We start from the raw sequence: 27,950 nt of genomic DNA, 5'->3' as shown, positions 1-27,950 counted from the left end.
TTCCCCTATAACCTCCGCCCTCTTCCCTTCCTCCCCTCTCCCCCTCTCCAGGTCAGGATGCCCACTAACAGGACAAACTGTCCACTGAAGCTGCAGTTTTGTCTGATCAATCATGAGAGTTGCTACCTCACTGCAGAGGCCTTTGGCTTCAAGGTGAGATACGTCATCTGACACAGTTTAGTCTTACTGTGTCCTGTCTAGACTGGTGCCAGTCTGGTCTGCTTTAGCCAACTCCTTTGTCATTTTCATGCCAGAGTAGAGTAGATGCCAACCAAGTTTGTCTAAAGCAGGAAAGAGTTTGAAAGGAGGAAGACAGGAGAAGAGGATAGGACAGAGGGAGACAAGTGGAGCTATTCCCAGTGCTCTGTTTGACAGTGATCTCTCCTCCATCAGGTGAATGCATCGGCCCCCAGGCTGAAGAGGAAGCAGGTGTGGATGTTAGAGCATGACTCCCAGGACCCCCAGGTGGTCTACTTCCGCAGCCATCTGGGCCGATACCTGACCTCCGACAAGGATGGCAAGGTCACCTGCGAGGCCGAGATCCAGAACAGAGACTGCCGCTTCCTGATCGCTGCCCAATCAGACGGCCGCTGGGTACTGCAGTCTAAACCCTATCTGAGGTTCTTTGGAGGTTCCTGTGACTACCTGTCCTGCTTCACCCAGGTGATGACAGAGGCAGAGCTGTGGACAGTACACCTGGCACTCCACCCGCAGGCCAACCTGCTCAGTATAGCCCGCAAGCACTACGCCCACCTGTCACCCCGCAATGGTGAGATCGCCGTGGACCGGAACATTCCGTGGGGCGTGGCAGCGCTCCTGACGGGAAGTACCGGCTCAAGACCTGTGACAGCCATTACCTAGTCAACGATGGGAAGCTGTCAGCGGAGAGCGGGAGGGGCACGGGGTACACACTGGAGCTGAAGTGTGGGAAGCTGTCAGCGGAGAGCGGGAGGGGCACGGGGTACACACTGGAGCTGAAGTGTGGGAAGCTGTCAGCGGAGAGCGGGAGGGGCACGGGGTACACACTGGAGCTGAAGTGTGGGAAGCTGGCGTTTAAGGACTGTGAGGGGAAGTACCTGAGTCCCATGGGCCCCACGGGGACACTGAGGTCTGGCAGGTGCAGCAAGCCGGGGAAGGACGAGCTGTTTGACCTGGAGGAGAGCCACCCTCAGGTGGTGCTGATGGCAGCCAACAGTAAATATGTGTCTATACGGCAAGGTAAGACATACACCACATACACAGTAGAGGAAACACAGTATGAACATGTGCATCACACACACATAAATAAACAGTACACATAATGAATATGCATGGACTCATACCACTGCCACTCGATAGGGATGTTTGACAGCCGATAGGGACTGTTCCATAATTATGGGTAATGTAGTTTTCAGGTTCCTTACCTTGTAATATTGCCTGAGGTTGGGTGTTTCCTCGAAGACCAGATGAACACAGTTGGTATGGTGTCGTGTGTGTGTGTGTGTGTGTGTGTGTGTGTGTGCGTGCAAGTGTGCATGCGTTGATTGATTGTTCTGTTTCTAACATTCTATTATTGTGTTGTTATAGGGCTTTTAGTAGTAAAATTCCACTGCTTCCTTACAGTAGCTTAAAGGAATATTTTAGGACGTTGGCAATGAAGCCCTTTATATACTTGCCCAGAGTCAGATGAACTCATAGATAGCAATAGATTTTTATTTCTCTGCATCCAGTATGAAGGAAGTTAGAGGTAGTTTCGTGAGCCAATGCTAACTAGCAGTTACATACACTTCCAGTCATTGCGCTAACACTAGTTAGCAACTTCCTTCAAACTGCACGCAGAGACTGGTAAAAATGCTATCCACGAGTTCATCTGACACTGGGGAAGTAGAAATGCTGAAGTATCCCTTTAACTTTAGAGTGCTTTTGAAACCCACTGCAGAATAATGTCTCTTTCCCATTGCCCAAGCGACGAACAACTGCATTATCATAGACCCGGTAACTGATTCCAGAATCTACCATGTTATTAGTATCTCATCTGTTATAATCGAGATTGAATATAGAGTAGAGGTCGACCGATTCTGATTTTTCAACGCCGATACCGATACCGATTATTGGAGGACAAAAAAGGCTGATACCGATTAATCGGCCGATTGTTAAAATGTATTTGTAATAATGACAATTACAACAATACTGAATGAACACTTATTTTAACTTAATATAATACATCAATAAAATCTATTTAGCCTCAAATAAATAATGAAACATGTTCAATTTGGTTTAAAAAAATGCGGAGTGTTGGAGAAGAAAGTAAAAGTGCAATATGTGCCATGTAAGAAAACTAATGTTTCAGTTCCTTGAGAACATATGAAAGCTGGTGGTTTCTTTTAACATGAGTCTTCAATATTCCAAGGTAAGAAGTTTTAGGTTGTAGTTATTATAGGAATTATAAGACTATTTCTCTCTATACCATTTGTATTTCATATACCTTTGACTATTGGATGTTCTTATAGGCACTTTAGTATTGCCAGTGTAACAGTATAGCTTCCGTACCTCTCCTCGCTCCTACCTGGGCTCGAACCAGGAACACATCGACAACAGCCACCCTCGAAGCAGCGTTACCCATGCAGAGCAAGGGGAACAACTACTCCAAGTCTCAGAGCGAGTGACGTTTGAAACGCTATTAGCACGCACCCCGCTAACTAGCTAGCCATTTCACATCACATCGTTACACCAGCCTAAGCTCGGGAGTTGATAGGCTTGAAGTCATAAACAGCAGAGCTGCTGGCCAAACGCACGAATGTGCTGTTTGAATGAATGCTTACGAGCCTGCTGGTGCCTACCAACCCTCAGTCAGACTGCTCTATCAAATCATAGACTTAATTATAACATAATAACACACAGAAATGCGAGGCTTAGGTCATTAATATGGTCGAATCCGGAAACTATCATCTCGAAAACAAGATGTATTTTATCTAACGGGTGGCATCCATCAGTCTAAATATTCCTGTTACATTGCACAACCTTCAATGTTATGTCATAATTACGTAAAATTCTTGCAAATTAGTTTGCAATGAGCCAGGCGGCCCAAACTGTTGCATATACCCTGACTCTGCGTGCAATGAACGCAAGAGAAGTGACACAATTTCACCTGGTTAATATTGCCTGCTAACCTGGATTTATATACTTCTGTGTATGGATTTTAAGAAAGGCATTGGTGTTTATGGTTAAGTACACGTTGGCGCAACGACAGTCCTTTTTCAGGACACACTAGATAAACTAGTAATATCATCAACCATGTGTAGTTATAACTAGTGATTTTGATTGATCAAGTTTAATGCTAGCTAGCAACTTGCCTTGGCTTTTTACTGCATTTGCGTAACAGGCGTGCCTCCTTGTGAGGCAGGTGGTTAGAGCGTTGGACTAGTTAACCGTAAGGTTGCAAGATTGAATCCCTGAGCTGACAAATCTGTCGTTCAGCCCCTGAACAAGGCAGTTAACCCACCGTTCCTAGGCCGTCATTGAAAATAAGAATGTGTTCTTAACTGACTAGTCTAGTTAAATAAAGATTAAATGAAGTTGTAAAAAATAAATAATAATAAAATAAAATAAAAAAATCGACGTCCAAAATTAACGATTTCCGATTGTTATGAAAACTTGAAATTAATTAATTGGCCATTCCGATTCATCGGTCGACCTCTAATCTAGAGTAAATCTTTCCAAGAATCTAGAGCAGTAGTATTATTCAAAGTCGAGGTCGCGACCCAAACTGTAATGGGGTCGCCAAATAATAAAAATAAATCTTGGAACAAATTGTTTTTTTAAATAAAAAAATTAAGAGGACATACACTATATATATACAAAAGTATGTGGACACCCCTTCAAATTAGTGGATTAGTCTATTTCAACCTCACCTGTCATAGGATGCCATCTTTCCAACAAGTCAGTTCGTCAAATTACTGCCCTGCTAGAGCTGCCCCGGTAAACTGTAAGTTCTGTTATTGTGAAGTGGAAACATCTAGGAGCAACAACGGCTCAGCCAGGAAATGGTAGGCAACACAAGCTCACAGAACGGGACCACCGGGACCACTCATAAAAATTGAAAATACAAAAACCTAGACATAGAAATACAAAAACCTAGACATACAAACATAGAATGCCCACCTAAATCACACCCTGACCAAACAAAAATAGAAACATACAAAGCAATCTACGGTCAGGGCATGACAAGAGCAAGTAGTAGAGGCTAATGGTTCACTGTCCTTAGATCAGAGAAAGCCTGCAGGTCCTGATCTTTTTGATCCCTGCTTTTTAAATCTGGCAGCTGATTTCATAACTGAACCACTTACATATCTGTTCAATCTAACCCTGGAATGTAATGAAATTCCGAAAATCTGGAAATCAGCATTTATCTTAACACTTTTAAAAGGGGGAGATCCAACTCTTTTAAATAATTATAGGCCAATCTCAAAGCTGTCAGCCCTGGTGAAAATACTTGAAACCGTTGTGAGTGAACAGCTAAAAGAGTTTTTATTTACAAACTCTATTTGATCAATGTACCAATCGGGACTCAGGAAGAAGCTGGCCTTCTCTAGTCACTCGTAGGCTCAGGCAGTTGCATACTTTTATTTACAAAGCCATTTTGGGTTTACTAATTTTTTATTTGGGCATTTTTATTGTCCAGAAATGTGGTGGGTACTCTCTTCGTTCGCTGGACTTTATCCTGCTAACTGTTCCAAATGTCCGAACTGAATTTGGTAAAAGGGCTTTTATGTACTCTGCGCCATCGTCTTGGAACGCTTTACAAAATACTTTTAAACTGGAAGAACTTGTCCCGATTGGTATTTTTAAATCACTGATGAATGATCTTGAGACTGATTCCCTGACCTGTCAATGTTTTTAATTTGCTGTTTTTGATTTTGTTATACTCTTGTGAATTCTATGGTTTTTACTAGAATACTTGTAGTTTTTCATGTTGTTTGTCTATAATTTTTGTAATGACTTGGTGCTGCCTATCTTGGCCAGGACACTCTTGAAAAAGAGATTTTAAATCTCAATGAGCACTTCCTGGTTAAATAAAGGTTACATTTAAAAATTAAAAATAAACTGTCTCAGGCAAAACCAATGAGTTGTGGCATTCCGCAGGGGAGCATGCTTGGGTCTCTGCTGTTTTATTGTATATTAATGATATGAAAGATGCTTGTTCTTGCCGTCTTTTTCTTTATACGGATGACTCTACACTTCTGGTGTCTCACAAAAGTAAAACTATGTTGGAGAGCATACTTAGCACAGAGCTTACTAACATTAGCAAATGGCTTGGAGATAATAAGCTATCTCTGCACTTAGGGAAAACTGAAGCAATTATTTTTGGATTCAGACCTAAATTGTGTAGGTCGTCTGAAATCAGGGTGGAGTTAGGGGGTGAGGTGCTGACTACTAAAACCTCTGTTAGCTACTTGGCATGTATCCTTGATGGAAGCTTGGGAGGTGTGAGCATGGCCAATAAGGTGCTAGGGAAGGTTAATGCCAGGACTAAGTTTTTGGCTAGGAAGTCCAAGCTGCTTGATAAGGACGCCATGAAAGTGCTAGCTACTGCCCTTATTCAATGCCATTTTGACTATGCTAGTACTTCCTGGTTTGGGGGCTTATCTAAATTTATGAAGGGGAAGCTCCAGATAGCCCAGAATAAGTTGCTCAGGGTAGTATTGAAGGTGAGTCCACGTACTCCCATAGGCAGGAGCTGCTTTCAAAAACTGGCTGCCTGTTGAGGCTAGGGTGTCCCAGATTAGACTCGGTTTGGTTTACAGGAGTATTTATGGTTCTGCCTGTTGAGGCTGAGGTGCTCCAGATTAGACTGGGTTTGGTTTACAGGAGTATTTATGGTTCTGCCTGTTGAGGCTAGGGTGTCCCAGGTTAGACTAGGTTTGGTTTACAGGAGTATTTATGGTTCTGCCTGTTGAGGCTGAGGTGCTCCAGATTAGACTCGGTTTGGTTTACAGGAGTATTTATGGTTCTGCCTGTTGAGGCTAGGGTGTCCCAGGTTAGACTAGGTTTGGTTTACAGGAGTATTTATGGTTCTGCCTGTTGAGGCTAGGGTGTCCCAGATTAGACTAGGTTTGGTTTACAGGAGTATTTATGGTTCTGCCTGTTGAGGCTAGGGTGTCCCAGATTAGACTAGGTTTGGTTTTCCGGTAGTATTTATCGTTCTGCCTGTTGAGGCTAGGGTGTCCCAGATTAGACTAGGTTTCGTTTACAGGAGTATTTATGGTTCTGTCTGTTGAGGCTAGTGTGTCCCAGATTAGACTCGGTTTGGTTTACAGGAGTATTTATGGTTCTGCCTGTTGAGGCTAGGGTGTCCCAGGTTAGACTAGGTTTGGTTTACAGGAGTATTTATGGTTCTGCCTGTTGAGGCTAGGGTGTCCCAGATTAGACTAGGTTTGGTTTACAGGAGTATTTATGGTTCTGCCTGTTGAGGCTAAGGTGTCCCAGATTAGACTCGGTTTGGTTTACAGGAGTATTTATGGTTCTGTCTGTTGAGGCTAAGGTGTCCCAGATTAGACTAGGTTTGGTTTACAGGAGTATTTATGGTTCTGCCTGTTGAGGCTAAAGTGTCCCAGATTAGACTCGGTTTGGTTTACAGGAGTATTTATGGTTCTGTCTGTTGAGGCTAAGGTGTCCCAGATTAGACTAGGTTTGGTTTACAGGAGTATTTATGGTTCTGCCTGTTGAGGCTAGGGTGTCCCAGATTAGACTAGGTTTGGTTTACAGGAGTATTTATGGTTCTGCCTGTTGAGGCTAGGGTGTCCCAGATTAGACTAGGTTTGGTTTACAGGAGTATTTATGGTTCTGCCTGTTGAGGCTAGGGTGTCCCAGATTAGACTATGTTTGGTTTACAGGAGTATTTATGGTTCTGCCTGTTGAGGCTAGGGTGTCCCAGATTAGACTATGTTTGGTTTACAGGAGTATTTATGGTTCTGCCTGTTGAGGCTAGGGTGTCCCAGATTAGACTAGGTTTGGTTTACAGGAGTATTTATGGTCCTGCGCCCAGATATCGAAGTGATTACTTTCCTCGTGTTAGGGATGCACACAATCACAGCACCAGATCAGGTGCTGCTGATGTGTGCTTATACAGGTTCAGGAGTAATGCTGGGAAAGGTACTTTCTTGTATACTGGAGCCTCAGAATGGAATGAGTTGCCTCTGCCTATAAAAACAACGTCCTCTCTGGGCAGCTTTAAAAATAAAGTAAAAATATGTTTGATGTCCTCCGTGCCCATATGAATAACCCTTATGATGTAACTGGAATGATGAGATAGACGTTCTTCTTCTCTGTTTTTGTTTTATTATTTCACTGCCATACTGTGTTCGATCTTGTCTAGCCATCTTGTCTCAAGAGGACCACAATTAAAATAAATCCCAGACTTTATTGTGTGTTATCCTCAATGATTTTATTCATGTGCATGTATGGCTTTTAAGTTTTATGTGTTTTCTTTTAATGGTTGAATTAATAAACTAAACTATACTAAAAAAAGGCCTTATCGCCTAACATCAGTGCCCAACCTCACTAATGCTCTTGTGGCTGAATGGAAGCAAGTCCTCAGAGCAATGTTCCAACATCTAGTGGAAAGCCTTCCCAGAAGAGTGGAGGCTGTTATAGGAGCAAAGAGGGGACCAACTCCATATTAATGCCCATGATTTTGTAATGAGATGTTCGACGAGCAGGTGTCCACATACTTTTAGTCATGGGACAATACACAAATATTTTTGAGAAAGATAATTAGAAAAATACAATTTAATTGAGTAAGATCCAGATGCAGACCATGTTGAAGTAACAATGTTTATTACAGCAACAGGAGCAAAGGTACAGAATGGCAGGCAGGCTCAGGGGCAGGCAGAGTTGTCAGGTGGGTGGGTACTGGGTCAGGACAGGCAAGGGTCAAAACCAGAAGGATGAGAAAATAGAGACGGGAAAAGCAGGAGCTGACACAAAAACGCTGGTTGGCTTGACAAACAAGACGAACTGGCAACAGACAAACAGAAAACACAGGTAAAAATACATAGGGGATAATGGGGAAGATGGGCGACACCTGGAGGGGGTGGAGACAGCACAAAGAGAGGCGAAACAGATTAGAGCGTGACAGTACCCCCCCAGCCCACCACCACCACCACTTGGCGTCCTACCTGGTTGACCGGGTGCCGGCCATGGATGTTGGCGATGAAGGCTGGGTCCAGGATGTCTCTAGTGGGGACCCAGCACCTCTCCTCTGGGCCATAACCCTCCCAGTCAACCAGGTACTGGCCATCAATGACCCAGGGAGGAGAGGTGGGCCTGGAAATGGAAGACAAGGGACTGTGAGACACGGGATTGATACGGGACACATGAAAGGTGAGGTGTATACGAAGGGTACGGGGAAACAGAAGACAAACAGCAGAGGGACTAATGACCTTGGAGATGGGGAAAGGGCTGATAAACCGGGGGGAGAGTTTGTGAGACTCCACCCGGAGGGGCAGATCCCGGGTGGAGAGCCATACTGTATGCCCGAGACGATACCAGGGAGCCGGGGTCCGATGGAGATCCGCTTGTCGTACCTGGAGAAGGTCGTGAGGAGGGCTGACCAGGCTCTCCTCCATGTAAGTTGTGCCGTGGCGGAGGTCTTTGTGGGCTATACTCAGCCTTGTCTCAGGATGGTAAGTTGGTGGTTGAAGATATCCCTCTAGTGGTGTGGGGGCTGTGCTTTGGCAAAGTGGGTGGGGTTATATCCTTCCTGTTTGGCCCTGTCCGGGGGTGTCCTCGGAGTGGGACACAGTGTCTCCTGACCCCTCCTGTCTCAGCCTCCAGTATTTATGCTGCAGTAGTTTATGTGTCGGGGGGCTAGGGTCAGTTTGTTATATCTGGAGTACTTCTCCTGTCCTATTCGGTGTCCTGTGTGAATCTAAGTGTGCGTTCTCTAATTCTCTCCTTCTCTCTTTCTCTCTCTCGGAGGACCTGAGCCCTAGGACCATGCCCCAGGACTACCTGACATGATGACTCCTTGCTGTCCCCAGTCCACCTGGCTGTGCTGCTGCTCCAGTTTCAACTGTTCTGCCTTATTATTATTCGACCATGCTGATCATTTATGAACATTTGAACATCTTGGCCATGTTCTGTTATAATCTCCACCCGGCACAGCCAGAAGAGGACTGGCCATCCCACATATGCTCTCTCTAATTCTCTCCTTCTCTCTTTCTCTCTCTCGGAGGACCTGAGCCCTAGGACCATGCCCCAGGACTACCTGACATGATGACTCCTTGCTGTCCCCAGTCCACCTGGCTGTGCTGCTGCTCCAGTTTCAACTGTTCTGCCTTATTATTATTCGACCATGCTGATCATTTATGAACATTTGAACATCTTGGCCATGTTCTGTTATAATCTCCACCCGGCACAGCCAGAAGAGGACTGGCCATCCCACATATGCTCTCTCTAATTCTCTCTTTCTTTCTCTCTCTCGGGGGACCTGAGCCCTAGGACCATGCCCCAGGAATACCTGACATGATGACTCCTTGCTGTCCCCAGTCCACCTGACTGTGCTGCTGCTCCAGTTTCAACTATTCTGCCTTATTATTATTCGACCATGCTGGTCATTTATGAACATTTGAACATCTTGACCATGTTTTGTTATAATCTCCACCCGGCACAGCCAGAAGAGGACTGGCCACCCCACATAGCCTGGTTCCTCTCTAGGTTTCTTCCTAGGTTTTGGCCTTTCTAGGGAGTTTTTCCTAGCCACCGTGCTTCTTCACCTGCATTGCTTGCTGTTTGGGGTTTTAGTCTGGGTTTCTGTACAGCACTTTGAGATATCAGCTGATGTACGAAGGGCTATATAAAATAAATTTGATTGATTGATTGATGTACGACGACAGCGGCGGACAAACATCTGGGCAGAAGGTATGCCGACCTCCTCTTCCTGCTCAGGGAAGAGCGGGGGCTGATACCCCAGGGAACACTCGATAGGGAGAAAGGCCCGTAGGAAAGGGTGTTGTGGGCATATTCGACCCACACAAGCTGCTGGCTCCAGGTGGTGGGGTTGGCGGAGATCAGGCAGCACAGGGTGGTCTCGAGGCCCTGGTTGGCTCGCTCTGACTAGCTGTTAGACAGGGGGTAGAACCCGGAGGACAGGCTGGCCGACGACCCAATGAGGGTGCAGAATGCCTTCCAGAAATGGGACAAAAACTGAGGACCCCGGTCAGAGACCATGTCCACGGGCAGCCCATGGATCCAGAAGATGTGCTGCACCATGAGCTGGGCCGTCTCTTTTGCAGAAGGTAGTTTGGGGAGAAGAATGAAGTGGGCGATTTTGGAGAACCGATCCACCACGGTCAGGATGGTGGTGTTGCCATCAGATGGGGGAAGACCCGTGACAAAGTCCTGGGAGGTGTGAGACCAGGGACGGTGGGGGACAGGCAAAGGTTGGAGGAGACCAGCTGGAGCTTTCCGTTGAGTCTTGTTCTGTGCACAAACTGTGCAAGAGGCGACAAATGCGGACACGTCCGGGACCATGGTAGGCCACCAAAAGTGCTATCGCACAAAGGCCAGAGACTGATGGGCGCCCGTGTGGCAGGCCAGCCTGGAGGAGTGGTCCAACTCCAGGACCCCGGAGTGGACGGTGTTGGGAAAGAACACCCGGTAATCAGCGCCCCCCCCCCCCCCCCCCGCTCAGTCAGACTACTCTATCAAATCATAGACTTAATTATAATATAATAACACACAGAAACACAAGCCTTATTAATAGGTCATTAATATGGTTAAATCTGGAAACTATCATTTCGAAAAAATAATGTTTATTCTTTCAGTGAAGTACAGAACCGTTCCGTATTTTATCTAATGGGTGGCATCCAGAAGTCTAAATATTGCTGTTACATTGCACAACCTTCAACCTTCAATGTTGCATATACCCTGACCCTGCGTGCAAAGAACGCAAGAGAAGTGACACAATTTCCCTAGTTTCATATTGCCTGCTAACATTAATTTCCTTTAACTAAAAAAATGTACTTCTGTGTATTGATTTTCAGAAAGGCATTGATGTTTATGGTTAGGTACATTCATGCAATGATTGTGCTTTTTTCACAAATGCGCTTTGTTAAATCATCCCCCATTTGGTGAAGTTGGCTGGTCTTCACACAGTTCGCAATGAGCCAGGCGGCCCAAACTGCTGCATATACCCAGACTCTCTTGTACAGAACGCAAGAGAAGTGACACAATTTCCCTAGTTAAAAGAAATTCATGTTAGCAGGCAATATTAACTAAATATGCAGGTTTAAAAATATATACTTGTGTATTGATTTTAAGAAAGGCATTGATGTTTATGGTTAGGTACACATTGGTGCAACGACATTGCTTTCTTTGTGAATGTGCTTGTTAAATCACCCGTTTGGCGAAGTAGGCTGTGATTCAATGATAAATTAACAGGCACCGCATCGATTATATGCAACGCAGGACAAGCTAAAGAAACTAGTAATATCATCAACCATGTGTAGTTAACTTATGATTATGTTAAGATTGATTTTTTTTAAATAAGATACGTTTAATGCTAGCTAGCAACTTACCTTGGCTCCTTGCTGCACTCGCATAACAGGTAGTCAGGCTGCCACGCAGTCTCCTCGTAGAGTACAATGTAATCGGCCATAAACTGTGTCCAAAAATCCCGATTACCGATTGTTATGAAAACTTGAAATCGGCCCTAATTAATCAGTCATTCCGATTAATCGGTCGACCTCTAATGAGTCCCCGGTAGTCAATTCATGGGCGCAGGGTCTTGTCATTTTTCTCCACAAAGAAGAAGCCTGCGCCGGCAGGAGAAAACGAGGGACGGATAAATCCAGCAGCTAGGGAGTCCACAATGTAGGTATCCATAGCATTAGTCTCCAGTCCCGACAGAGGTTACAGACGTCCCCGGGCGACGTGGTGCTAGGGAGAATGTCAATCCCACAGTCATAGGGTCGGTGCAGTAGAAGCGACGTGGCCTGGGCCTTGCTGACCTCCTCCCGAGGTCCTGGAACTCCGCAGGAATGGCGGAGAGGTCCGGGGGACCTTCCGAGCCCCGAGGAAGATGTCACTGGGAAGTTGGTGCTGACTTCAGGCAATGGCCGTGGCAGAACGGGCTCCAGCCCATGATGGCACCAGTAGACCAGTTAATGAGGGGATTGTGTCATTGGAGCCAGGAGAATCCCAATACCATGGGAACCAGAGGGTACTTCATGATGAGCAGGAACTGGATAGCATCGCTATGGTTCCCTGACACCCATAGGTGGATGGGAGTGGTGTTCTGGGTGACTCGGGCCTCTAGAGCGCCCATCCAGCGCTCTAACATCCAATGGAATGGAGAGGGGCTGAGTGGGGATGTTCAGCTTGGACGCCAGGGTAGCGTCCAAAAAAACTGACATGAAAATGGGTGGAAGCAGTGGAAGCAGGAACGTTCTCCATATGGCCCACCAGAGTCCTTGCTCCTGCCGGTGAGCCTGGCTTCTTTAGAGGACAAGAGGGCAAGAAATTACCAAGAGTCCCGCAAAACAGACAACTGTTCATGTCGATCCTGTATTTCCGTTCCGCTGGCGACAGCCCAGCTCTACCTATTAGTGGCATAGGCTCAGGAAGCGGTGATTCGGACGTTTTCGGCAGCCCTCGGGGCAGGTCAGGAACCCTCAGATCCTCTCGGCAACGAGACCATCAGGAGCTTCCAGGTTGACTCGGAGGCAAGGTGGGATCCCTGGGCATGAGAGCAAAATTCCTTCTCCCTCCGTCGTTCCTGTAGTCGCCCATCGATTTGGATGGTCAAAGCGATGAGGGAATCAAGATCCGTAGGTAACTCCCGAGCAGCAAGCTCGTCCTTGACCACCTCCGAGACGCCTTCGCAGGAACATATGGAACGGTGCTTCCTGGTTCCAAGCACTCTCCGCTGCCAACGTGCGGAAATCCATCGCATAGTCAGCCATACTGCAGACACCCTGCTGAAGTTAGATTAGCCTTTGGGCAGCTTTTCTCCCTGGAGAATGGGGCGTAAAAAACGTATTCACCTCTGCCATGAATCCCTCCAGACTAAGGCATATGGCCGGCTGCTGTTCCCATACAGGGGGGTAAACGGGGCTCCCGAGTTGGTGGAGTGGCCGATTGAGGCGGCACTGCCAGCAGCTGGATTACTGAGGTTTTACTAAGGGGTTGTGGGGTTACCACCGTGGTAGGCTGCCCCCCAGACAACCCACTGAATTGCTCCAGCAAACCGTCCAATGCCCGGTCATGCTGTTCAGCCAACGTTTGGACAGCCTCCATAAGGCCACGATGCAGTTCCTTGTGCCTCCCTATGGTGGCTCCTTGGGAGGAGATGGCGTCGCACAGCTGGCCCGGGTCTGCTGGGTCAGTCATGGCCAGTTAGTACAATCAGGTATCAAGGTAAGACCCAGACGCAGACTGTGTGAAGTAACAATGTTTATTACAGCAACAGGGGCAAAGGTACAGGACGGCTGGCAGGCAGGCTCAGGGTCAGGTCAGGCAGAGTGGTCAGGTGGGTGGGTACTGGGTCAGGACAGGCAAGGGTCAAAAACCAGGAGGATGAGAAAAGACTGGGAAAAAGCAGGAGCTGACACAAAAACACTGGTTGGCTTGACAAAAAGACGAACTGGCAACATACAAACAGAGAATACCGGTATAAATACACTGGGGATAATGGGGAAGATGGGCGACACCTGGAGGGGGTGGAGACAAGCACAAAGACAGGTGAAACAGATCAGGGTGTGACAGTGTCATTAGATTTGGGGTGGGGTTGCGGGGGTCCTCCGCTGAAGTTTGAATACCACTGATCTGATGTTCAGTGTACAGTCTGTGTGTTTGATGCTGGGGTCTTTGGCCCAAGATGTGTTACTCCAACCTGAGAGTTGGAACAGTAGCTGTGGTTCATTGTTCCTGGTTAGTGCTACTATCTGCAACAACCAAATGGCTGAGTGAGATGAGCAGAAAGTGATGACCTCGAGGCCTGAGGAGTACAGGAAACATCAGGGAAGATATGCCAATGACCAGTGGTGTAGTGGAGGGTAAACGCAAATGAACGCAGTTTACACACCTTTTTTTTGCCGGGACAGTTTACCCACCTGTTGCAGAATAATGCATAAAAAATACAAGGAGTGTTACTTTTTTTTAGTAATCAGAGTTTACCCACCTGTTTACCCACCTGTTCACCCACATATTTACCCTCATGTTGTTTACCCACCTGTTTCCACTACATGTCTCTACATCTCTCTATCCCCAAGCCATAAGACTCCCGAACAGCTAATCAAAGGGCTACCCAGACCCCTCTTTTAAACCCCTGCTATTCTCTGTTTATTATCTATGCATAGTCACTTTAACTCTACCTACATGTACATATTACCCCAATAACCCGCACATTGACTCTGTACCGGTAGCCCCTGTATATAGCCTCGCTTGTTATTTTACTGCTGCTGTTTAATTATTTGTTACTTTTATTTTATATTTTCTACTTATTGATTTTTTACTTAACACTTATTTTAAGTCTTAAGTCTTTAAAGTCTTAAAGCATTGTTGTTAAGGGCTTGTAAGTAAACATTTCACTGTAAGGTCTACAACTGTTGTTTTCGGCTCATGTGACAAATAAAATTTGATTTGATTTACTAGTGCTGACAGACACTCATACGGGGTACACACACAATTTCTCGCTCGCAGACACACACATAAAAACTCCATCTTGTACCTACAAACATGTACTACACACACACTCTTTCACAAACACAAGCTTTCTCTCTCTCTTTCTCTCCAACACACCATGTATTGGTGAGTGGTGAGGTGTAGAGTGTGTTAAATCATTTATAGCACCAGGGCGGTTGATCATTGAAGGCTGTTTTCAGAAATCCAAGCCCTGCTCTAATTCAAGCTCTGGGTCTCTGGCCCACACCACACAGCCGGTAGCAACTCAGCCCACAAATCAGAAAGTCAGCTGGGTCAGTCAGTCAGCCACAGACACCAGCCCAGGGATGGAGATAAAGGAGGTTGAGAGGGGAACCCGGGGAGAGAACTGGGAAGAGGAGGAGGAGATAGCAGGGGAAGAGAGAGAGAGGAGAGGAGAAGGAGGAAAGAGAGCAGAGAAGAGGAGAGAGAGAGCAGAGAGGAGGAGAGCGAGAACAGAGGAAGAGAGGGAGGAGATATCAGAGAGGAGGAGAGAGAGAACTGAGGAGGAGAGAGAGAATAGAGAGGAGAGAGATAGCAGAGAGGAGGAGAGAGAGAAGAGAGGAGGAGAGAGATGGCAGAGAGGAGGAGAGAGATGGCAGAGAGGAGGAGAGAGAAGGCAGAGAGGAGGGCAGAGAGGAGGAGAGAGGTAGCAGAGAGGAGGAGAGAGAGAAAAGAGGAGGCGGTATAGCAGAGAGGAGGAGATCGCAGAGAGGAGGAGAGAAAGAGCAGAGAGGAGGAGGAGGAGAGAGAGCTATCTATCTCTCCTCTCAGAAACTGACTTTATACTTCTCTCTCTTCAATCCAACTCCTCTCTTTTGGCTTCTCTCTCCTGCCTTCCCTCTCTCTTTCTGTTAACGTGTCCATGTGGTGTGTGTGCATCAAATATGTTATCATGTCTGTCATCACCTCTCTGTCCTCCCTGGGGTACAGTGATCTGCTCTGGCCGGAAAATGAAAGCGAGACGAACGCTCAAATACACACACACACACACACACACACAATCCTGGCACCGTCTGATAGACAGATGAAGGATGCAGTGAAATAAATAAAGTGAAAAAAATGAGAATAGCAGACATAGAGGAGAGCAAGTGAGAAAGATACAAAGGGGAGAGAGGGATGGAGAGAGGGATTGAGAGAGGAAGAGGGGGACAGTGGGCCACCTTACCATTAATAATGGGTGGCAGAGAATCTCTCTGATGGATTAGTCGGTCCTGATCCAGTTTAGGGTGGGCAGGCAGGTGGACGGGCTTCCAGGTAGGCCAACACCAGGAAAGTGGAGATGGGTCTGGGTTCTGTTCCCAACCTCACACTAGACTAGTGCAGCACAAGGGGATGTGTGAAATGGCTAGTGGTTTTCAAACCTCTCCTCAGGGACCCCCAGCTGTTCCATTTGAACTATTCCATGGCTAGCACACCTGGTTCAACTTGTCAACTAATCATCAAGCCCTTGAGGAGGTGAATCAGGTCGGCTAGTTCAAGATTACAACAAAATTGCTAAACGTCTGGGCATCCCCTAGTAAAGGTGTGAAACCACTGCCCTGGGCTGTGTAGCAGTCAGTGTGCAACACCAGGCCACCATCCAAATGGCAGCATATAGTATGCTGGACTAACCGTGGTGTCAGCAACGCCTTTCAAGATATCAGATAGGTATATCATCTTCTATTAATGGCCCCTGATTCCTGTCTTCTTCCTCTCTCATTCTGTCCTCCGTTCTCTCCTCTTTCTCTCTAGATGGGCTGTAGTGTGATCACAGCTGAGCTCCGTAAACTGTTATGGTGATGATGTGCTGTGAAATGGACAATAAAGCGTGACGCACTGCTGAGATGAGAATCCCATCAAACAAATAGAGGAGAGGTTTTTACACTCCTATACTGGGGGATAGATAGGCTTAGTTGCTTTAGAAACCTGTGTAACTTAGGAGGACCCCAGTATATAATACTGGTTAGTCAAGTGAAGGGGCTGGCAGAATCTGCCTAAATCAAGTCACATTTTAATTGTCACATGCGCCGAATACAACAGGTGTAACCTTTACAGTGAAATGCTTAAGTGTGTGCATGCCTGTGTCCGTTGGTGTGCATGCAAATTAAAGCTTGCGTGTCGGTGGTTGGTGGTTGGTGTGGAAGCGTCGGCCTCTCCCACTGAGCATGGACCAAACAATCTGCTCTTTTTTGCTTATTCTTTTTTTCCCTTCCCTCTTTCATTTGGGGATTGGATGGATTGGCAGATTGGCACTCCAAGGCTGCTTAGAGCATGGCCCCACTGGGAGAGAGAGAGGGGGATAGATAGAGACGGGAGGAGGAGTGGACGGGGGATAGATAGAGACGGGAGGAGGAGTGGACGGGGGGATAGATAGAGACGGGAGGAGGAGTGGACGGGAGGAGGAGTGGACGGGGGATAGATAGAGACGGGAGGAGGAGTGGACGGGGGATAGATAGAGACGGGAGGAGGAGTGGACAGGGGATAGATAGAGACGGGAGGAGGAGTGGACAGGGGATAGATAGAGACGGGAGGAGGAGTGGACAGGGGATAGATAGAGACGGGAGGAGGAGTGGACGGGAGGAGGAGTGGACGGGGGATAGATAGAGACGGGAGGAGGAGTGGACGGGGGATAGATAGAGACGGGAGGAGGAGTGGACAGGGGATAGATAGAGACGGGAGGAGGAGTGGACAGGGGATAGATAGAGACGGGAGGAGGAGTGGACGGGGGATAGATAGAGACGGGAGGAGGAGTGGACAGGGGATAGATAGAGACGGGAGGAGGAGTGGACGGGGGATAGATAGAGACGGGAGGAGGAGTGGACGGGGGATAGATAGAGACGGGAGGAGGAGTGGACAGGGGATAGATAGAGACGGGAGGAGGAGTGGACAGGGGATAGATAGAGACGGGAGGAGGAGTGGACGGGGGGATAGATAGAGACGGGAGGAGGAGTGGACGGGGGATAGATAGAGATGGGAGGAGGAGTGGACGGGGGATAGATAGAGACGGGAGGAGGAGTGGACGGGGGATAGATAGAGACGGGAGGAGTAGTGGACGGGGGATAGATAGAGATGGGAGGAGGAGTGGACGGGGGGATAGATAGAGACGGGAGGAGGAGTGGACGGGGGATAGATAGAGACGGGAGGAGGAGTGGACGGGGGGATAGATAGAGACGGGAGGAGGAATGGACAGGGGATAGATAGAGACGGGAGGAGGAGTGGACGGGGGATAGATAGAGACGGGAGGAGGAGTGGACGGGGGATAGATAGAGACGGGAGGAGGAGTGGATGGGGGATAGATAGAGATGGGAGGAGGAGTGGACGGGGGATAGATGGGTAAGGGATCTGTGTCATTAAAGGATTAACAAAATGATTTAGGGATATTCTGGGATACGTCTAATGTTGGCATGAGCCCTCCACAATCTGTTTCACTGGGGCTTTGTTGTGGTGTTGTGCTATTGTTTGTTTCCTAATACAAACCACAACATGGATACCACGAATAAGACTAACATTTTGTGTTGAACATTAATTAATTAATGGGTTAATTGGTTACAGCATGGCCAAATCAAACTGCCTGTTTTGGTCACAAAGGGCTAGTGATGTGTGTGTATGTGTGTATCATATATGTGCCTTTGTCTATCAAAACTTGAAACGAATGCCCAATGTATATAGCCACCTCATATTCCGTGCATATACTGTTGTTTACTCACTGTGTATGTACAGTGGGGCCAAAAAGTATTTAGTCAGCCACCAATTGTGCAAGTTCTCCCACTTAAAAATCACAAGTACGGTGAGCAAAAATCCCAGAACCACACAGGGGGAACTAGTGAATTGACCTGCAGAGAGCTGGGACCAAAGTAACAAAGCCTACCATCAGTAACACACTACGCCGCCAGGGACTCAAATCTTGCAGTGCCAGACGAGTCCCCCTGCTTAAGCCAGTACATGTCCAAGCCCGTCTGAAGTTTGCTAGAGAGCATTTGGATGATCCAGAAGAAGATTGGGAGAATGTCATATGGTCAGATGAAACCAAAATATAACTTTTTGGTAAAAACTCAACTCGTCGTGTTTGGAGGACAAAGAATGCTGAGTTGCATCCAAAGAACACCATACCTACTGTGAAGCATGGGGGTGGAAACATCATGCTTTGGGGCTGTTTTTCTGCAAAGGGACCAGGACGACTGATCCGTGTAAAGGAAAGAATGAATGGGGCCATGTATCGTGAGATTTTGAGTGAAAACCTCTTTCCACCAGCAAGGGCATTGAAGATTAAACGTGGCTGCGTCTTTCAGCATGACAATGATCCCAAACACATCGCCCGGGCAACGAAGCAGTGGCTTCGTAAGAAGCATTTCAAGGTCCTGGAGTGGCCTAGCCAGTCTCCAGATCTGAACCCCATAGAACATCTTTGGAGGGGGTTGAAAGTCTGTGTTGCCCAGCAACAGCCCCAAAACATCACTGCTCTAGAGGAGATCTGCATGGAAGAATGAGCCAAAATACCAGCAACAGTGTGGGAAAACCTTGTGAAGACTTACAGAAAACGTTTGACCTCTGTCATTGCCAACAAAGGGTATATAACAAAGTATTGAGATAAACATTTGTTATTGACCAAATACTTATTTTCCACCATCATTTGCCAATAAATTCATTAAAAATCCTACAATGTGATTTTCTGAATTTTTTTTTCTCATTATGTCTGTCATAGTTGAAGTGTACCTATGATGAAAGGCCTCTCTCATCTTTTTAAGTGGGAGAACTTGCACAATTGGTGGCTGACTAAATACTTTTTTGCCCCACTGTATATACTGTATTCTCAACATAGCTCATCCTAACATACCTTCTATTGTACATACCTCTTTCTTTTCCAGATTCTATACTGTCTATACATGCCATGTATTTATATTCTGGATTCTGATTCATTCTATACTGTCTATACATACCATGTATTTATATTCTGGATTCTGATTCATTCTATACTGTCTAAACATACCATGTATTTATATTCTGGATTCTGACACATTCTATACTGTCTATACATACCATGTATTTACATTCTTGATTCTGATTCATTCTATACTGTCTATACATACCATGTATTTATATTCTTGATTCTGATTCATTCTATACTGTCTATACATACCATTTATTTATATTCTGGATTCTGATTCATTCTATACTGTCTAAACATACCATGTATTTATATTCTGGATTCTGACACATTCTCACTCTAATATAAATTCTATTGCACTGTTTGAGCTAGTAACATAAGCATTTTGCTGCACTTGCTATAACACCTGCAAATACAGTATGAATACATGACCAATAAACTATGATTTGATTGGATGGACCTGTTTCAAGCCACATGTTTTTGTAGGTCAGTTGGTAAAGGCCTCCTAAAAAAACGTGCTATGTCGCTAAAGTACGGTTTTAGGTAACTACGGTGGTTTTCAACCCGGAGAATAAATAAGGAATGTACAGTATACTAGTGAATGGCTTTCAAGCATTACTAAACTATACTGAACAAAAATATAAAAGCAGCATGTAAAGTGTTTGTCCCATGTTTCCTGAGCTGAAATAAAAGATCCTAGAAATGTTCCATGCGCACAAAAAGCTTATTTCTCTCAAATGTTGTTCACAAATTTGTTTACATCCCTGTTAGTGAGCATTTCAACTTTGCAAAGATAATCCATCCACCTGACAGTTGTGGAATATCAAGAAGCTGATTAAACAAGATGATCATTACACAGGTGAACCACAGGTGAACCGGGCACAACAAAAGGCCACTCTAAAATCATCTATTTTGTCACCCACACAATGCCACAGATGTCTCAAGTTTTTCTCATCATTTGCAATAGAAATTATGAGAAAGGATCTGTACACAATTCCTGGAAGCTGAACATGTCCCAGTTCTTTCATGGCCTGCATACTCACCAGACATGTCACCCATTGAGCATGTTTGGGATGCTCTGTATTAACATGTACAACAGCATGTTCCAGCAACTTTGCACAGCCATTGAAGAGGAGTGGGACAACATTCCACAATCAGCAACTCTATGCAAAGGAGATGTGTCACGCTGTATGAGGGAAATAGTGGTCACACCAGATACTGACTGGTTTTCTGATCCACACCACTATATATATATTTTTAAGGTATCTTTGACCAATGCACATCTATATTCCCATTCATGTGAAATCCATAGATTAGGGCCTAATTAATGTATTTTAATTGACGGATTTCCCTATATGAACTGGAACTCAGGAAAATCTTTTACATTGTTGCATGTTGCATTTATATTTTGTTTCAGTATGTAATTAATGTTAATGCAATTAGCATTCGGCATAATGGACAGAGGTTTTTAACAGTATAGTGGGTCATCGACAGGTGTGTGTTTAAGAGTGTGTGCCCATAGATTTCAGACAGCCTGTAATGATGGCCTTTTAGGCCTAGGCTTCCCGCTAGCAGGACAACTTCCGGTGAAACTGGAGGGCGCGCATTTCAAATAAATAATCATACAAATTATGGATATTAAACATTTAGGTACAAATAAGTGTCTTATATCGGATGAAAGCATCAATTCTTGTTAATCTAACTGCACTGTCCGATTTACAGTAGCTATTACTGAGAAAAGATGCCATGCGATTCTTTGAGGATGGCAACCCACATCAAAAAAAAAATCCACTGGTACAGGTTTCATAAATTTACAAATAGCGATTAAATATTCACTTACTTTTTGAAAATATTCCTTTGATTTGTCATCCAAAGGGTCCCAGCTATAACATGTAGTGTTGTTTTGTTAGATAAAATCCTTCTTTATATCCCAAAAAGTCTGTTTAGTTGGCGCCATCGATTTGCGTAATCCACTCGTTCAACATGCAGAGAAAGGAATTCGAAAATCTACCCCTAATTTTTTTTAACAAGTCAAAATAAGTTTCTATTTACTCCTCAGATATCCTAAAATGTAATCAGACTATAATATTTCTTACGGAAAGAGGAATGTTCAATAGGATTTTAGCAGGTGCGTCCTGTGTTAATGGTGCAAGCAAACAAGAATTTCCAAGACTGTGTTTCTGTACTAAAACTGATATTTCTTACTTGTTTTTGAAATTGCAAGCCTGGAACATTGAACATAGACTGCTGAAACCCTGTGGAAGCCATAGGAATTGCATCCAGGGAGCTAATTTTCAAAATGACCTCATATTTGCCATTCTAAGAGGATGGTCTTTCAACAAAAAAAATCGGGTTGTTTTTCTTTGGATTTTCTCCTGTCATATCTATTGTGTTATATTCTCCTACATTATTGTAACATTTCCACAAACGTCAAAGTGTTTTCTTTCCAATGGTACCAATTATATGCACATCCTGGCTTCAGGGCATGAACAACAGGCTTTGGGCACATAATTCAGGCGGAAAATGAGAAAATAGTGGCCTAGCCCTGAGAATTAGGGGATCAATGAAACATTCAGATGGATTGATTTCGGACTGAACATATAAAAAAAAAAACTTAACTGATGTCACACCTCTGGCCCCTCCCAGGAGTGAGCATCTCAGCCAATCAGGAGGATGAGACGGACCTGGAGAGGTTCCAGATGGAGTTAGACAAGGAGAGCAGGAAGTGTCTGTTCCGGACAGATTAGGGGAAATACTGGGCCCTGGTGGCCAATGGAGGCATCCAGACTACAGCCACGGAGAGGTAACCCTAACCCTAACCCTATCTCCAGCTGCAACCCAACACCTAGCTCCAGCCGCAACCCTAACCATAGCACCAACTGCAACCCTAACCCTATCTACAGCTGCAACCCCAACTATATCTCCAGCCTCAACCCTAAACCTAGCTCCTGACTCAAACCTAACCCTAGCTTCAGCTGCAACCCTAACCCTAGCTCCAGACTCAACCCTAACCCTAGCTTCAGCTGCAACCCTAACCCTAGCTCCAGCTGCAACCCTAACCCTAGCTTCAGCTGCAACCCTAACCCTAGCTCCACACTCAACCCTAACCCAAACTCCAGTTGCAACCCTAACCCTAGCTTCAGCTGCAACCCTAACCCTAGCTTCAGCTGCAACCAGAACCCTAGCTTCAGCTGCAACCCTAAACCTAGCTTCAGTTGCAACCCTAACCCTAGCTCCAGCTGCAACCCTAACCCTAGCTTCAGCTGCAACACTAACCCTAGCTCCAGCTGCAACCTTAACCCTAGCTTCAGCTGCAAATCTAACCCGAGCTCCAGACTCAAACCTAACCCTAGCTTCAACTGCAACCCTAACCCTAGCTTCAGCTGCAACCCTAACCCTATCCCCAGCTGCAACCTTAACCCTAGCTTCAGCTACAACCCTAACCCTATATCCAGCTGCAACCTTAACCCTAGCTTCAGCTGCAAATCTAACCCGAGCTCCAGACTCAACCCTAAACCAAGCTCCAGCTGCAACTGTAACCCTAGTTCCAGCTGCAACCCTAACCCTATGCCCAGCTGCAACCTTACCCTAGCTTCAGCTGCAACCCTAACCCTAGCTCCAGCTGCAACCCCAACCCTAACCCTAGCTCCAGACTCAACCCTAACCCTAGCTTCAGCTGCAACCCTAACCCTAGCTTCAGCTGCAAATCTAACCCGAGCTCCAGACTCAACCCTAACCCTAGCTTCAGCTGCAGCGCTAACCCTAGCTCCAGCTGCAACCCTAACCCTAGCTTCAGCTGCAACCCTAACCCTAGCTCCAGCTGCAACCTTAACCCTAGCTTCAGCTGCAAATCTAACCCGAGCTCCAGACTCAAACCTAAGCCTAGCTTCAGCTGCAACCCTAACCCTAGCTCCAGACTCAACTCCAACTCTAGTTCCAGCTGCAACCCTAACCCTAGCTCCAGACTCAACGCTAACCCTAGCTTCAGCTGTAACCCTAACCCTAGCTCCAGTTGCAACCCTAACACTAGCTTCAGCTGCAACCCTAAGCCTAGCTTCAGACCCAACCCCAACTCTAGCTGCAGCTGCAACGCCAACCTGAGCTCCAAACTCAACCCTAGCCCTAGCTCCATACTCAACCATAGCCCTTGCTCCAACTGCAACCCTAACCCTAGCTCCAGCTGCAACCCTAACCCTAGCTTCAGCTGCAACCCTAAACCTGGCTTCAGTTGCAACCCTAACCCTAGCTCCAGCTGCAACCCTAACCCTAGCTTCCGCTGCAACACTAACCCTAGCTTAGCTCCAGCTGCAACCTTAACCCTAGCTCCAAACTCATCCCTAACCCTAGCTGCAGACTCAACCCTAACCCTAGCTCCAGCTGCAACCCCAACTCTACCTCCAGCTGCAATCCTAACCTCAACTCCAGCTGCAACCCCAACTCTAGCTTCAGCTGCAACCCTAACCCTAGCTCCAATTGCAACCCCAACTCTAGCTTCAGCTGCAACCCCAACCCTAGCTCCAATTGCAACCCCAACTCTAGCTTCACCTGCAACCCCAACCCTAGCTCCAATTGCAACCCCAACTCTAGCTTCAGCTGCAACCCTAACCCTAGCTCCAGTTGCAAACCCAACTCTAGCTCCATGCTCAACCCTAGCCCTAGCTCCACACTCAACCCTAGCCCTAGCTCCAACTGTAACCCTAACCCTAGCTCCAACTGCATCCCTAACCCTATCTGCAGCTGCAACGCCAACCTGAGCTCCAAACTCAACCCTAGCCCTAGCTCCATACTCAACCATAGCCCTTGCTCCAACTGCAACCCTAACCCTAGCTCAAACTGCAACCCTAACCCTAGCTTCAGCGGCAACCCTAACCCTAGCTCCAGCTGCAACCCTAACCCTAGCTTCAGCTTCAGCTGCAACCAGAACCCTAGCTTCAGCTGCAACCCTAAACCTGGATTCAGTTGCAACCCTAACCCTAGCTCCAGCTGCAACCCTAACCCTAGCTTCCACTGCAACACTAACCCTAGCTTAGCTCCAGCTGCAACCTTAACCCTAGCTTCAGCTGCAAATCTAACCTGAGCTCCAGACTCAAACCTAGCCCTAGCTTCAGCTGCAACCCTAACCCTAGCTTCAGCTGCAACCCTAAACCTAGCTCCAGCTGCAACCCCCTAGCTCCAGCTGCAACCCTAACCCTAGCTCCAGACTCAACTCTAACCCTAGCTCCAGCTGCAACCCCAACTCTAGCTCCAGCTGCAACCCTAACCTAAACTCCAGCTGCAACCCTAAACCTAGCTCCAGCTGCAACCCTAACCCTAGCTCCAGACTCAACCCTAACCCTAGCTCCAGCTGCAACCCTAACCCTAGCTCCAGCTGCAACCCTACGATACCATTCTTTGCTACGTGAGTCTGTCAACAGTCTGTCCTCGAGATTACCCTAGCTTTAACCCTAACCCCCTCTCCAGTCACAACCCTAACCCCCTCTCCAGTCACAACCCTAAACCCCTCTCCAGTCACAACCCTACCCCCCTCTCCAGTCACAACCCTAACCCCCTCTCCAGTCACAACCAGAACCCCCTCTCCAGTCACAACCTTAACCCCCTCTCCAATCACAATCCTAACCCCCTCTCCAGCCACACACCTAACCCCCTCTCCAACCACAACCCTAACCCTCTCGCCAGTCACAACCCTAACCCCCTCTCCAGTCACAACCCTAACCCCCTCTCCAGCCACAACCCTAACCCCCTCTCCAGTCACAACCCTAACCCCCCCTCCAGTCACAACCCTAACCCCCTCTCCAGCCACAACCCTAACCCCCTCTCCAGCCACAACCCTAACCCCCTCTCCAGCCACAACCCTAACCCCCTCTCCAGTCACAACCCTAACCCCCTCTCCAGGTCTGCCAAAACAATGTTTGCAGTGGAGTGGATGGGCCGCAGGGTGGCACTACAAGCCAGTAACGGGGAATACATCTGCACCAAGAAGAACGGCCAACTAGCAGCCGTCAGCGACTCCGTAGGTCAGTGTGTGTGTTTGTGTTTGTGTGTGTGAAAGTGGTTGAGTGGGTTCCATGCTTCTTATACTCTTTAAACCTAAGATCCCTATCCATCATTTCTACCTCTTTTTCCCTCCTCCTTCCCTCTCGTTCCCCTCTTTCTCCTCCCTGATCAGGTGAGGACGAGAATTTAGTTCTGAAGCTGATAAACCATCCCATGCTGATCCTGCGAGGGGAGAATGGCTTCATCTGCCACCATAAGAACTCCAACACACTGGATGCCAAAAGCCAACTATGACATCTTCACACTGCACTTCAGTGACAGGCCTACCACATCAAAGGTGAGGTTATGATATACACATTATAGCTTACTGCATAGAATTCAATGTGTTTTCTTTCTATAAATAATGAAGAATTTCCATGCAACTTCTAATTTTTTATTGATTGTTTTCTGCTTTAATCTGTCTTGATGTGAAAAGGCCTTTCATATAGTGCTGACAGTCCAATGTTGTCTCTCTCTCTCTCGCCCCCTGTAGGTGAGGGAGGGAGGTTCTGGTATGTGAACAGCAGTGGTCTGGTGTGTTCAGACGGAGAGACACCAGATTACTTCTCTTTTGAGTTCCTGGAGCATGGACGCATCTCCATCCGAGGCAAGAACGGCAGATACCTGCGAGGCAAGGGGGGAACGCTGAAGGGAGATGGGGTTACCCCGGACAGCTCTGCCCTCTGGGAGTACTGATCCAGGACTACATGGGGACCACTCTCCTACCCTGCTGGATGTAGAGGTTACCCCCAAGTACAGATCAAGGATCAGTTTGGGGCAGATTACCACATTAACCTAACCCCAATGACCTAAGCGGCAGTGTAGCCTAGTGGTTAGAGTGTTGGACTAGTAACCGAAAGGTTGCAAGTTCAAATCCCTGAGCTGACAAGGTACAAAATCTGTCATTCTGCCCCTGAACAAGGCAGTTCCTAGGCCGTCATTGAAAATAAGTTCTTAACTGACTTGCGTAGTTAAATAAATAAGCTTAATGAATAGATTGGTACCAGTAGTTAGTGGCAACCTCTGCCCTCTCCCATAGGGCCCTGTCTCACACCATGCCAGCCACAGGAGAAGGCACAAAGAAGAGGGGTCCCATGTTTTCAGTTAAGAAAGAAGTGATGTTTGGTGGAGTCAACGCCACAGTCCAAACAACGTTATAGGCCTATGAGCATGTTTTTTAATCAACATGTTACTAGTAAAAGTCAAGGTTCAGGGTAACTATCATACTCACACATAGAGTTTTCATTTTGCAACATTGTTTTAGCTACAACACTATTCATGATACGGCAGAAATTAAACTACTAATATTTCCACTGTCCACACAGAGGAGTAGAAATGGCTTAGGTGTCCCATTTTGAAGTTTCTTCTGGTTTCTACTGGTCCTCTGAAGCTCAGTTGGTAGAGCATGACTTGCTATGTCAGGATAGTGAATTCGATTGCAGGGACCACCCATGTGTAAAATGTATGCACACATGACTAAATCGCTTTGTATAAAAGCATCTGCTAAATGGCATTTATATTGTTATTATTTTACTACAGCAGCTACAAATACTACATAACTACTATCTGCCCACTGCTACAAATAGCTATAGAGCCGCTCTGGTGTAAAACCAAGGGGCCTTAAACCTATTATCTATTGCACCCTCTCCCAATCCTTCCTCTCTTCTACCCCTCTCACTCTACTCTGTGATTTTCCCAATCCTTTCTCTCTTCCACCCTTCTCTCTCTACTCTGTGGTTTTCCCAATCCTTTCTCTCTTCCACCCTTCTCTCTCTACTCTGTGATTTTCCCAATTCTTCCTTTCCTCTCTTCCATCCACTTTCTTCCCTGTTGTTTTGCCAATTCTGACTTTTGTGACTGACAGTTTAGAGGTGTGTAATAATGAACTCAGAAAGTCATCATCTCATCGTAGCCGAGTCATTGTTAGCGGATAGCTTCCTTATCATCATAGTGCTGTCAAAGGATACTCACATTAGCAAGCATGATCGGCGGCTACATCTCAAATGTCACCTATTCCCAACGTAGGGCAGCAGGACTACTTCAGACCACAGACACATAGGTTAATGGCTGGGTCATAAGTTATAGGCCTCTATATGTGAAATAGGAGTGTGATGGGTGTCATTTGAGATTAATACAGGGTTTCCCCTGCAAACCAACCTTGCAGTAACTCGTCAGCTGTAACAAGACTACACGGTCTTGTTACAGGACTACACGGTCTAGTTACAGGACTACACGGTCTTGTTACAGGACTACATCTAGAAAGAGTATAGTGCTAGTAATCTACAACATTTGCTTCATTCCTTCGTAATATTTCTTTATTTACTCTTTCTGAAACATTTTGAAAAAATGATAAAAATTCTCTCTCTGT

At 46.4% G+C, this 27,950-nt stretch overlaps 1 protein-coding gene across 1 annotated transcript; it reads left to right on the top strand.

Moving 5' to 3' along the window:
* On the top strand, positions 1 to 27,950 carry fscn2b (fascin actin-bundling protein 2, retinal b). Its single transcript, XM_090217468.1, is given in 7 exon segments — positions 1 to 153; positions 394 to 814; positions 817 to 1,218; positions 22,196 to 22,352; positions 25,442 to 25,563; positions 25,716 to 25,880; positions 26,076 to 27,950. Coding segments are annotated over 7 exon segments (1,566 nt in total). The 5' UTR covers positions 1 to 57; the 3' UTR covers positions 26,279 to 27,950.

The sequence above is a fragment of the Oncorhynchus mykiss genome, chromosome 23, assembly GCF_057628025.1.
Source record: "Oncorhynchus mykiss isolate SJ-2025 chromosome 23, ASM5762802v1, whole genome shotgun sequence".
Lineage (NCBI taxonomy): Eukaryota > Metazoa > Chordata > Actinopteri > Salmoniformes > Salmonidae > Oncorhynchus > Oncorhynchus mykiss.
This window is presented reverse-complemented; position numbering and strand designations above follow the sequence as displayed.